Below are 12,643 nucleotides of genomic sequence, written 5' to 3' on the forward strand. Positions count from 1 at the left end.
CCTGTTTATAATATCCACCTCCTGACATCTTTTGATGCTGCCACATGGCAGCTGCCAGGGCAGAGATCTGATGATCTATAGTCCCCACTTTTGAACATGCCTGTATCATGTCAGTTAGTGAGGGATCTCCTGGTAGAGACTGTATAATTTTTGCACAGTCAGCATTGGCATTATCTTTGGCTAGCTGTTTACACAACATCTGCCTGAGAGCATCATCTTCGACCTGTTTCTCTAGGGCTGCAGCCACCTTTTCTACAAATTGTAGGAATGGTTCGTTAGGACCCTGAGTAATCTTCACATATTTTGTTTTAGGAGCTGCAGCTTCTATTGTTTTTATAATTGCTGCGAACCCTATTTTTTGGCATTGCTCAAGAACGGGAGGGGGCCAAGATGCTTGGAGGTCAGGGTTAGAGAAACGAAACGTACCCATCAAAACCTCTCGGCCTATTGCATACCTAGGGTCATCCTGGGGCAGCCCCATATTGTCTGCAGCAGCCCTATCAGCCATTTGCGCCCAGGTGTCCTCAAACACTCTGAACTGCACTGGCTGAAATAGCACCTGTGCTATATGCCTTATATCATAAGGTGCTAACAGGTCTGTATTTAATACTCTAAGAATCTGCATGACCTGGGTGGAACCGAGTCCAAAGCGTGCTACCTTATCTTGTATATCTTGGACAACACGCCAAGCAATTGGGTCATGCCGGTTGAGTTGACCTTGCGCCCCTTTGAAGACGGGAAAAGCCTGAGCCCCTTCCGTCCCCCGGGTGTCCCCATCACTGCTTTGCGACAGGTCATCCCCGGGGGCCGGGTAGGGCCCCGCGGGGTCACCCTGGACGCTTCCCTCCATCTGGAAAACTCCTTTTGTTGGCATTCCCACCTTCTCTAAGAGGTCCCAATCCCCGTTTTGCAATGCCCGCAACCTGACAGCCTCCCAAGTTACGCGGGGGTTTCTGCCGCGATTGCTGGCCGAAGGGACACCACGCCTCCGGCGGGGATGTGAAGGGACACCACGCCTCCGGCGGGGGTGTTGTGGTTCGTCGGCGTCTGTGGCGCTGGAGTGGGATGACGAAGGCGGCGACTCCTGCCCCACGGAGGATGTCGCGGCGGTCTCCGATCCCGTTGAGACAGGGCCGGCCGCGGAGGCAGGAGCGGCGACCTTGTTTGGGGCCCGCGCGGCAGGACACGCCCCTAGAGACGAGGAGGATCCCGGCGGCGTCCCGGGAGGGTTGGTGGGGGGACCCGAAGCTTCCGGGATCGTGGGCCGTGACGTCAAGCGTCGCGCAGGGGGTAGCGATAGCCCCGCCCCTGCGGCCGGCTGCCCCTGCCGTCTTTGGTCTGGGGGGGGGCCCGCCGGCAGCCCGGGACCCATTCTCGCTGCCGGGCCATTCGCGGTGCGCTGCGGTTCATCGGGGATGGTGACATAGGGCACAAACGCCTCCCAGATGGCCGTCGCGATCGCGAACGTGACTTGCTCCACTACCTCCAGTGTAATAGCTGGCATTTGCACTGTCTCTGCCGTTACCGCCCTCCGGGGAAAGGACGCCGCGCTATCTTGGGGTGCGAGCGGGGGGGGCTGTCCTGACTTCGGGGGGTTCTCGGAGCAGTCATCGGACTCGCCCTCGCTCCGTTCAAATCTCGCCTCATCCTCCACAAAACTCTGATGAATAGTCCCCCAGGTAGTAAGCAGCGGGCACACTGAAACATCTCCTTTATGGAGAGCTGCACACAACAGATTCCCCAGCTCTTTCCAAACGTCCATTGAAAAAACTTCTCCTTCCTCCTCTGAAAAACCGCGCTCCTTTGCCCAAGCTAGCAAGGCAATCAAATCTTTATCTGGGATTTGGGTGTCTAAGTCCTCTAGAACATCCCTCCATAATGAGATAATAATCTCCTCTTGTTTGGATAGATTGTTCCCCATTTTAGAACTTTTCGCCTAGCCGCTAGTTTGGAGGAGGGAGGGGGGGAGAAACAAAGTACCTTCTCTCCGCGGAAAGAGGAGCGGTCGCTAGGGCGCTCGCAGTCCGGGGTTGCTCCGCTCCGCGGGGCTGCGGGGCTCCGCGGTCCCAGTTCGCGCTGTCCTGGCGAAAGACGGTCTCGGCTCCCGTGAAGGACGATCTCGGTGGAACCTCCAATTGTCGCTATTCGCGGTACGGCCGCGGAGAATAACGACAATGACTCCTCCAGCTAGCAGCAAAGAGAAGCAACTTTATTGTGAAGGCGAACCACTTTTATAGTGTGGATCGCTGAAGAAGAGAGGAACGGCCGTCCATTGGATAGTAGAAGAAAACAGAACGTTCTCACGGATCGTGAGAACTGTTTTTCCTTACTTTCTGAAAAACAGCAGGTGCTTAATCTTGTTATGAATTCCTTCCTGTTTTTCCCGAGGTTTATCACCTTGGTAGATCCAGGGAGGAACAGGCAAACTGCAGCAGACCCGAGAGAAATTCTCCTTAGCATGAGAAAGGAGAAAAAGGCCTCAGGCCCTTGCAATTTTCAGCCTGTGGCTTCAATGAAGCCCACAAAGATCTCCAAGACCATCCAGTATTCCTTGATGCCGGCAGATGAAATGATTGGATGCAAAGGTGAATTTTTTTGGGGTGGAAAGTAAAATCTGCTGTCCCAAATGAATTCCTGATGTCAGTCTGCATCCCAATGGATTTCTGGCCTGCTGAATCCAGCGGCCCACGGGGACCCAGGAAGATGTGGAGACCAACAGCCTGGTGTGTTCCCAACAAGGATCACCAGGACCATGGATCACCAAGGCTCTGCCTAACGAGGGTCACTGGAGAGCTTCCAACGGGGCCCAACAGAGGGGATGGAGCTGGAGCAGCGCAGGAACCTCTTCCCACAGGCGGGGCACTCACAGAGCTTCCCTTACCAGTGCCCCCATTAGTGCTGGGTCACGGCAGGTTCTGGGAGAAGCTCTTCCCACACTGGGGACACTGTTAGGGCCTCTCCCTGGTGTGGATCTGCTGGTGGGTGACAAGGGTGGAGGTTTTTTTAAAGCCCTTCCCACAGTCAGGGCAGCAGAAGGGCCTCTCTTGTGTGTGAATCTGCTGATGCCTGAGCAGATGGGATCTCCTCTGAAACCTTTCTTCACACTCAGGACACTAATAGGGCTTATCCCTGGTATGTATCTGCTGGTGAACAACCAGGCTAGAGTTCAGGGTGAAGCTCTTCCCACACTCAGGACACTGATAAGGCTTCTCCCCAGTGTGGATCCTCTTGTCCTTATTGTCCAGTGTGGACAATAAGGTTGCATCTCTGGATGAAGCCCTTCCCACATTCTGAGCACTTGTAGGGGCTTTCCCCAGCATGCATTGCCTGGTGTATGATCAGGCCAGAGCTGTCATGGAAGCTCTTCCCACATTCCCCACACACATAGGGTCATACCTCAGTGTGGATCATCTGGTGGCGAGTGAGGTGGGAGCTCTTCCTGAACCCCATCCCACATTCCCCACACTTGTAGGGACGTTCCCCGGTGTGGATCATCTGGTGGCGGATCAAACTGGAGCTCAGTCTGAAGCTCTTCCCACATTCCCCACACTCATAGGGCTGTGCCCCACTGTGGATCCTCTGGTGGGCAATCAGGTGGGAGCTGACGCTGAAGCCCATCCCACATTCCCCACACTCGTAGGGCCGTTCCCCAGTGTGCACTCTCTGGTGGCAGATCAGGTCAGAGGTATCTCTGAACCCCTTCCCACATTTCCCACACTCATAGGGCCGTTCCCCGGCGTGGATCATCTGGTGGCGGTTCAGGTGGGAGCTTGTGCGGAAACTCTTCCCACATTCCAAGCACTGGAGGGGCTTCTTGCCATCATGAAGCTGCTCATGGACCATCAGCTCAGAGCTCTGGCCAGGTCTCTGGCTCCCTGCCTGGGACAGGCTGGGGCTTTCCACCTGAGAGCATCCTGGGCTGGGTTTGGAGCTCCTCCTCATGTGGGATCTCTGGGGGTTTTCCTCCCCGTTGGATTCCTGCATCGTGCAGCTGCTCCAAACAGCCTCTTCCATTATTTTCTGATGGCGCACCTTCCTCTTCCTCACAGCTTTTTCCTCTATCTGGATAAAACCTGGAAATGGGAAACCAGGGTTTGGGGAAAAACAAGACGTGAGTGCAGTGGCTTTGAAGGTCCCGATGTCCAGGCCTACCTCAAGAAGTCACCGAGTGTCTGGTGTCCATAAAAACCTCCAAATATCAAGAAGGTGTTAAAAAACACTCTCCCAGGAGATCCCTGATTGCACTGTCCTCACTTTGGGGTTATGGGGGTCCCTGTTCTCAGAGCAGTTGGGGGCCCATGGATCCTGGGGATCCCCTCTCTCCCGGCTCCTGCTCAGGCACGCTGAGGGTATTTCGGGGGTCCCAGGGCTCATCCCAGTCTGACTCGGCTCCCCCCACTCCAGTCACGCAGGCCTTACTCCCACTCCCCGCCAGCCCTTCCAGGCTCGGGGGGCCCGCACCCCACTCATCTCCCGGCTCCACCTCCCCTCCAGGCTGCCGGGGGTCCCCCAGCTCTGCTATCGCCCCTCTCCCCACGCCGGGGCTCCCGCCTTTCATCCCCCGCCTCTCCCGGGGATCCCCAAAACCGATGTCCCGCCCCGCCGGGACCGGGCCATCGCCACCTGGGCCCCTCCAAATCCCCACAAGGAGCATTTACTGCTCAGCTTTGGATTCCTGCAAGAGCCAGAAACATCCCCTCCTCACATCAATAAAACAATACCTCTCCCAGGGACACCCAAATATATTTGGGACTCGATTCCTGAATCTGCGAGGCACAAACACCAACCCCCATCCCCCAAGAATCCAAAACCCAACCAGCCGTGCCGGAGCTGCCGCGATAGCCCCGGGCCGAGCTTCCCCTCCGCGCTCACCCGCGGGATGCAGGAATGCGATGCTGCCGGGGCCAGCGGAGCTGCGGGCTCAGCGGGCTCGCCCTGCAGCACCGCGATTCTCCGCCTGTGCCCGCTGACCCTCTCCTGCTCCTCCTGCTCCTGCTCCTCCCCTTCCTCTCTCCTCCCCTTCCCCTCTCCTCCTCTTCCTCCCGCTGCTCCCCCGCTCGCATCCCGGACCCCCCTTTGCCACCCCCTGTGCCCCGCGGCCGCCGCAGCAGCGGCTGTTGGGGAGGGGGCAGCACCCCCTGAGCCTGCAGGGGAGACAGAGCAACTGAGAGTTAGGAATCGAGCATCGAGAAATGCTTGGACTAGAAGGGGGCTGACAAAACCCTATGTTTGCTGGAATTTACGGTGCTTACAAGAACGGGGGAGAGCAAGGCTGCAGGATAAGATAAAGAGCTGGGGTGGGCGAACAGGATGCAAGGACAAAGGCACCACAGGATAAGGGGTATTCTCCAGATCCCTGAACCCAGGAAAACTGGTATCAAAGTCCAGAAGATGAGCAAAGGAGTAAAAAGAATATGTGCAAGGAGACAAGATGAAATGTTCAACTGAGAGGAACACTGTTTCCTTTTTCCCAAGGAGCCGTGTGGAGCAGAAAGAGGCGTGTAGCTAATTGTAGTATGAAGCAGAGCAGGCAATGAATATGTGTTAGGTATATTGTGCAATTGTAGTTTGTAGAGAATAAAAAGAGAGGTGCAGGTCGCCAAAGGTGTGCGTGGTTTTGGAGGAGTTATCCCCCTGAGCGCTGAATAAATACATTCCTACTCTTATACCTTATTTTGTGCGGTATAGAGAGTTTTTCCGCGCTTCACAGGGCTGGGCAGGGGGCTCGGGGCCCCCAGTGCAGATCCGTCCGTGCCGTCCCCCTCCCCCCGAGCCCCAGTTCCGCTCCCGGGGGTCGCTGGATGCGAGGGGGTGGCGCAGGTGGGGTGGGAGAGGGGAGCGCTGGGCGCTGCGGCTCTGCCGCTGCTACAAACACATATTGTGGGATTGGCTTCTCCTGAATATTCAGAGAAATACTGCGCCGCCCTGGCCCCGCTGCCCCCAGAGCCCGGCCCGAAGCGACCGGCCCGGCCCGAGTTCCCCCGCCCGCCGCGGCAGCGCAGGGCCGGGCGCCCTTGGCGGCTTTCGGCTTTGGCTCTGCGCTCTGAGGGGAGGGAATTTTGTGTTTCTGCTGCGGGGCGTTTTATTTTTCGGTGCGGCAGGCGGAGCTGCGGCTATGGGCAGGAGTGTTAGGCGGGAGTGTGGTAGTTGTTAGTCTCCCTTTTCCGCCACCGCCAGGCCGCTTTTTCTTTTTGATTTCTGTTTTTGCTTCTGTTTTCCCCTCTCTGCCCGCGCCGCCCCTCAGGCTCCCTCAGGCTCGGCGGTGGCGCGGGGCAGCACGGGAAGGGCTTTTCCCGCCGGCGGCAGCCGAGCGTGAGGGCCCCGGGCGGCGGCGGGAGAGGAGGAGGCTGCGCTGGGCGAGCAGCGGGGCCGGGCACGGTGCGGCCGGGCACGGGCTGCGGGCGATGGCGGGAGAGGAGGAGGCTGCGCTGGGCGAGCAGCGGGGCCGGGCACGGTGCGGCCGGGCACGGGCTGCGGGCGATGGCGGGAGAGGAGGAGGCTGCGCTGGGCGAGCAGCGGGGCCGGGCACGGTGAGGCCGGGCACGGGCTGCGGGCGATGGCGGGGCCCTGCCCGGTGTCTCTCTGCCAAGGAGATTTCTGTGCGGGTCGCTTGGAGTTTTGTTTGATGGCGCTTTTCCCACGCCTCCCCCGCTGCTTCTCCAGCCCGGGCGAGCGGGAGCGCAGCGGGGCGAGGGAGCGATGCAGAAATGGAGGCGGCAGGCGGGGCAGGGGCGCGGCGGGTTCAGAGTCCCGCACACCGGGTTTAGGGTCTCACGCCGCTGCCCGTGCAGGGACGGGGCAGGAGCTCCGGCGGCTCCTAAAGACTCCCTCCTTCCCTTGCCGGGAGCAGTGGGGCCTGCTGAGGGTGACTGAGAGGGGAGGAAGATTAAAGACCCTTGTGATGTCACCGTTGTTATAATTCCATATTATATTATTGGCTTTTTGCAAGTATTAAAATGAATGCTATGTGTATAATGTTGGAAAACTTTGCTGTATGAATATAGTTTCTTTTAGTTCTGCTCTTACCAAAACTTAGAAATAGTAATGTGATAAATATCTATATTTCATGGTGATGTAAAAAGCTTTTGCTCATGTAACTAACTCGGAGAATGGTAAAAAGGGAAGATATCCAGGAATTTCTACACATTCTTGGATTATTCTGTCTGGATGAGCACAGGGGTGACTAACACCAGAAGTCCAGGGAAGGAATTTATTAATCTTCGTTATCTGGGAATGCGCTGACAAGAAGGAGCATGAGCCCCAAGGAGAAAAAAAAGTTAAAAATAAAAAGTTTTTAAAAGTTGATTTACAGGTTGAATAGTACATGAAGCTCTAGGAATATGCAATACATTGATGCAATTTCTAAATTGTTTTCTGAGTTAGTATATGCTCTGGGCTGTATGTCAAGCACCTGACCTTTACAACCTTTGGCTTTATTGTTTGTCTCTTACTGTCTTTTATTAAACGTTTTGAAATTTACCAGGAAAGTGAATCTTACTTTTCACACCATGGAGTACCTGTGACTGCTCCTGACCTCTCTTTGGCAGCCCAGAGTCTTCTAGGATGTGACCACGGAGTGCCTCTCACTGCCAGGGACCTCCTGGCTCCTTAGAAGCCCCAGAGAGCCCTGTGATGCCACCGTGGAAGCCCTGTGAGTGCAGGTGAGCTCAGGGCTCTTTAAAAACCTGTCTCCCTCTGGGATGTGAGGATGGAGGCCTTGGGAGGGCTTTTGACCTGAGTGCTCTTTAGTAGTTCATAGAAACCTGGGATGTCACCATGGAGCCCTTGTCAGTGTCAGTGACATCAGAGTTCTTTGGCAGGGTGGAGACACGAGGGATGTCAGCACAGAGCTGCTGTCACTGCCTGTGACCTCCGTGTTCCTTAGGAGCATGGCGACCACTGGCATGTCACAATGGAACCCCTCTGAGTGCCTGTGGCAAAGCACTTCTTTAGCAGCCTGGAGCCCCCTGGGATGTCCCTGTGGAATTCCTGTAACAGTGTGTGACCTCATGGTTCTTTTGCAGCCTTTGACACCCCTGGAATGTCACCCTAGAGTCCCTATGAGTGCCTGTGACATCACAGCTGCTGAGCAGCCTGGAGACACTTGTGATGTTGCCATTGAGACCCTGTGAGAGCCTGTGAGGTCAGTGTGGTTTGGCAGATGAGAGACTGCTGCAATGTCACCATGGAGCCCTTGGGATTGCACATGACCTCAGTGTTCTTTAGGATCACAGAGACCACTGGGATGTAAGCATGGAACCTCGGTGAGTGCCTGTGCCAAATGGGCTCCATGGCATGTAGAGACACATCTGTTGTCCTCTGGTGAGTGCTTGGGAGCTCACAAGTCTTTGGAGGGTGAAAGAGGTCTGGCATGTCACCATGGAGTCACTGGCCTCATGTGACCTCAGTGCTCTTTAGCAGCCCAGAGAGACTTGAGATGTCACCATGGGCACCCTGTGCCTGTTTGTGATCTGTCTCCTTTTGAACAGGCAGGAGACAGCTCTGATGCCACCATGGACTGCAGTGGGTGCTGGTGGTTCAGGGAGGTGAGGGCAGGGGAAGGAACATGTGGCAGGTGTCGCTGGGAGCCGCTCTGGCACTCAGTCAGCAGGGACAGCACCAGAGCCCAGGCCTGGGAAACTCTTGTGTCCCCCACAGGCCAAGTGTTGTGGGACCGGGGGGTTTCTGGACGGTCACTGGACAGACTCAGGAGATGATTATTTGCTGTTCTTCAGGGTTGTATTTTATTATAGGGCGTGGGTATATGAGAGAGCTTAGAGAAAAGTTAGAGATTAGAGGTAATAAGAGCGAGGAGGAGGAGAGGAGGAGCGGGGAGAGAAGAGAGGAAGAAGAAGAAGAGACAAAAGCAGAGAGAAGAGAGGAGAAGCAGAGAAGAGAGAGAAGCAGGAGAGAGAGAGAGATTTTCCATTTGCAGTACAATAAGTATTATTCCATAATGAATAATCTAAATTCAAATAACCAATCTAATACAATATACTAATTTCCTAATATTTGCATGCAACCTAGAGGAACAACTAAATTACCATGTTTTATGGCTTTACCCTTATCTTGAGATCTTTCCTGCCAGGCTTGAGACAGGATATCTGGTGCTTCTTTGGCATGTATGGTATTTGGTTTTATCTAAACAAAGGAAGGGGCCTCAAACCTTAACATAACTAGTTTCAGCACCTGTGTTAAATACTGCTAACATCCCTATTTCATCTATTGCTTCAGAACTACTTGCTAGGCATTCCTAAGTCTTTGCTATTCCTTCACCAATATCTCCCCCATTTCATTGAACAACAAAAATATTAGAAACTATCTTGGCCATTATTTTCCTTATACACTGGAGTATGCAGGGTAAAAACACTAATAACACAACTATTATTAATAGAATAAACAAGCCTATTTTATAGAGTTCCTTTAGCCAAGAGGCAAAGCTCCAACCTTCGAACAACCTGTCTAGCCAGGTTGGATTGCTTGTAGTATTTTGGTTAGCTAAATCCTTTAAATTTTGCAACTGTTCATGAATGGAAACAGAATGATCTGATAAATTCATGCAACACAATCCTTGAAAATCTTCACAGCCATGCCCATGAGCCAGTAAAAGGAAGTCAAGGGCTGCTCTGTTTTGTAGAGTGGCATGTTTCACTGCTTCTTCATCTGTCAACAAGTCACTAATTGCCATGATGTGGCATTTATTTCTTTACTGAGCCAACATCCCAACTGATTTAACTGTCTCAGAGCAAATGAAGTGCTCACCTGAGGTAAAAAAAATGCTTCTGATAATTGTCATGCCAGAGTTCCACGGGCGAAAGTCACTTTCAAAATGATGTCCTGTGGAGGATCTGATTTTTCTATTTTTCTTTTTGACCACCTCTTTAACACTGGGGGCTGGTATGGTAAGTTGTCCAAGTGCACAGGGGTCACCTTTTATATATGAAATTATGCCCTGCCATGCTCTGTCTCCACAAATGTGCCAAATTCCCTTGGGAAATCGTATTGGAAGTTTGCTGAATCGACTTGTGTGTGGCTCAAAATATGTGAGAAGTTTAGTTTGATTACACCAAAAAGTCACATTGCTATAAACTGGGTGATATGGGGTAACATTTAAATGAGGACCGTCTCCTTCCATGAGATGAAAGAAATAACAACTGTTCATAGTTACTGAACCTAAGATTTCAAGCTCTTGGAGATCAAATTGATCAGCTTTAGAATTGTCAATGTAAGTTTGATGTCTTTGGCTGGTAGTTGGAGATACATGATGATCATGATATGGCCAATACCTTTCAAGGGTGACATTGTTGAAACCCTCTGGCAAAGGTTACTCCTACTAAACAGGTTGAAAAAGGTTTGTCAGGACTTGTGTTAGATAAGCAGATGGTGTCGGAGCCTGCTGACTTAGCTAAGGAAACCCAGATATTTGTCTTGGGTTGATTCACTGATAACGCTTCACTACAAAAGCTAAAACAAAGGAAGAAAAACAACATGCATTCATGCAAACAATGAAACTCCATTCTTTTCATGAACTGTTTCTCCTGGTCACTTTCTCCTGATGATTCTGCACAGTTCAGGTCTGGGTGCTTGCTTCCTGGCTTCTCGCAGGATCACTGGCTGCTGTGGAGGCTTCAGCAGGTTTTGATGCACAGTGGGGCTTCACATTCTTTGCTGGCACCCACTTGAGGCCTCCATCTGTGGAAACACACGCAAACCCTTTTCCCCATGTTATGAGGTTTTATGGTCCCTCTATTTGTCCTGTTTCTAAGTTTTTAACCAAGACTGGGGGGGTGCTCCTTCAGTTTTGCTTTTCTGTTATTTAAAGAGTGTCTATAAATAGGAGGATCTGGCTCGTCTGCAGAGCTGTTCAAAAAATTGTAGACATACAATGCTTTATTTAGCCTCCTTTGAGGTGAGGCCTGAGGATCTCCCCCTTTCTGTTGATCTAAAATGCGTTTTAGAGTCTGATGTGCCCTTTCTATTATTCCCTGACCTGTGGGCGAATGAGCAATGCCAAATATATGGCGAATGCCCCAGTCATTTAAAAATGCAGCCAATTCATGTGAGGTATAAGAAGGATCATTATCAGTTTTGACCTCTTAGGGGATACCTAGATAAGAAAAGGCTTGTGAAAAATGCTGGCAAACATGCTTAGCCATTTCCCCTGTATGCACAGAAGCAAAAATTGCATTTGAAAATGTATCCACAGAGACATGGATGTTTTTTAAGCTTCCCAAAAGAGGGATACTTAGTAACATCTGTTTGCCATTTCTGCAAGCTCTCCAACCCTCTTGGGTTGGTGGCTCCTGTAGCAGGAAGTGGCAGAACTAGCTGGCAGTCAGGGCAAACTCGTACAATATTTTGTGCTTGCTCTAAGGTAATGTGAAAATCTCGTTTAATTGCCTGTGCATTTTGGTGAAAGAATGCATGGCTCAATTTGGCTTGTTCAATAGTGTTAGGCAGAGTTATTGCAGCAAGCACTGAGGCATCTTCCTCATCAGAGACAGCTGATGCCAATGCATCTGCTCGAGCATTTCCCTCTGCCATAAATCCTGGGAGGCCTGAATGGGCCCTTATGTGGGAAATAAAATAAGGATTAGTTCTGTGAGATAGGGTTTGGTAAAGACAGGTAAGCCAAAGACATAACTTATCATTGTTCACATCCTTTAGAACTGATCCCTCAATTCTCTTGACAATATTAGCAACATATGCTGAGTCAGTTATCAAGTTGAGAGGTTCTGGAAAGAGCTGAAAAGCCCTTACAACTGCTGCTAACTCTACAATCTGAGGAGAACCTTCAACCTTTTGAACATCTTGTTCCCAAGCTTTTGTTTCCATATTTTGCCATGTAACTACTGAATTGTGCGTTTGCCCTGATCATCAGTAAAGACAGTAATTGCTTCTAAAGGTTCTTCACTGATCAGAGGTTTTTCTTTGTAGCATAATTTAGCTTTGATCATTTTGTGTGCCGGATAGTGAATGGAGCAAACGCCTGGAAAATCAAGCAAGGCATACAGCAAGTCTTCTGCGTTTTGCATTGCCCACTCAAAATAAGTTTTCTTCATGGGCAAATAGATAATTGCAAATTCACAACCTGCTATTGAAAGAAGCCTTGCTCTACCTTTGATGATGATCTGAGACATCATTTGTAAAGGTGTGAGGATTGTCTTTGGCTTACCTGTATGAAATGAAAACCCATTCAATCATTAACAAGGGATCTTTTTGAGAGGGGTCCCATTGAAAGATGAGACCACACAGTCTCAGCTCTTGTCCTAAAATTGCAAGGAAAAAGGGTTTATCTGGCATACAGTGATGTGCCTGCCTGGTTCGCAGGGCTTCTGTTTGAGCTGCCAGTGCAGCGGTTTGTGATGTCTGTGCACTAAGAACCCTTTCAAGCTGTTCTGCAAGGGTTTTTCCCAATTCATTTGCTTGGATAGAAGCCATGTGCTTCGGACTTCTGATTTTATTGCAGGCATCTATCATTCCGGGCACTGTTGGTTTGTCCTTCGCCATGGCTTTGATGGCCCTTTTACATTCTGTATTGGCATTATTTTCACTGATGTCTCTTATCATTATCGGGCGAGCGATGTCATCAGCACACTGCCTTTCAGAAGCCTGGATTACTCTATCCACAAATGTGGTGAAA

At 51.6% G+C, this 12,643-nt stretch overlaps 1 protein-coding gene across 1 annotated transcript; it reads right to left on the reverse strand.

Moving 5' to 3' along the window:
* Nucleotides 1-3,372: 3,372 nt before the first annotated feature.
* LOC306816379 (uncharacterized protein) lies at nucleotides 3,373-4,953 on the reverse strand. The gene is made up of 2 exons (XM_079332828.1): nucleotides 4,873-4,953; nucleotides 3,373-4,062 (listed from the first exon to the last, which is right to left on the reverse strand). Exon 2 carries the CDS (start codon nucleotides 4,012-4,014, stop codon nucleotides 3,391-3,393), a length of 624 nt encoding a protein of 207 aa, XP_079188954.1. The 5' UTR covers nucleotides 4,015-4,062; nucleotides 4,873-4,953; the 3' UTR covers nucleotides 3,373-3,390.
* Between the last annotated feature and the right edge of the window lie 7,690 nt (nucleotides 4,954-12,643).

Source organism: Erithacus rubecula (genome assembly GCF_903797595.1).
Source record: "Erithacus rubecula genome assembly, contig: scaffold_547_arrow_ctg1, whole genome shotgun sequence".
Classification (NCBI taxonomy): Eukaryota; Metazoa; Chordata; class Aves; order Passeriformes; family Muscicapidae; genus Erithacus; species Erithacus rubecula.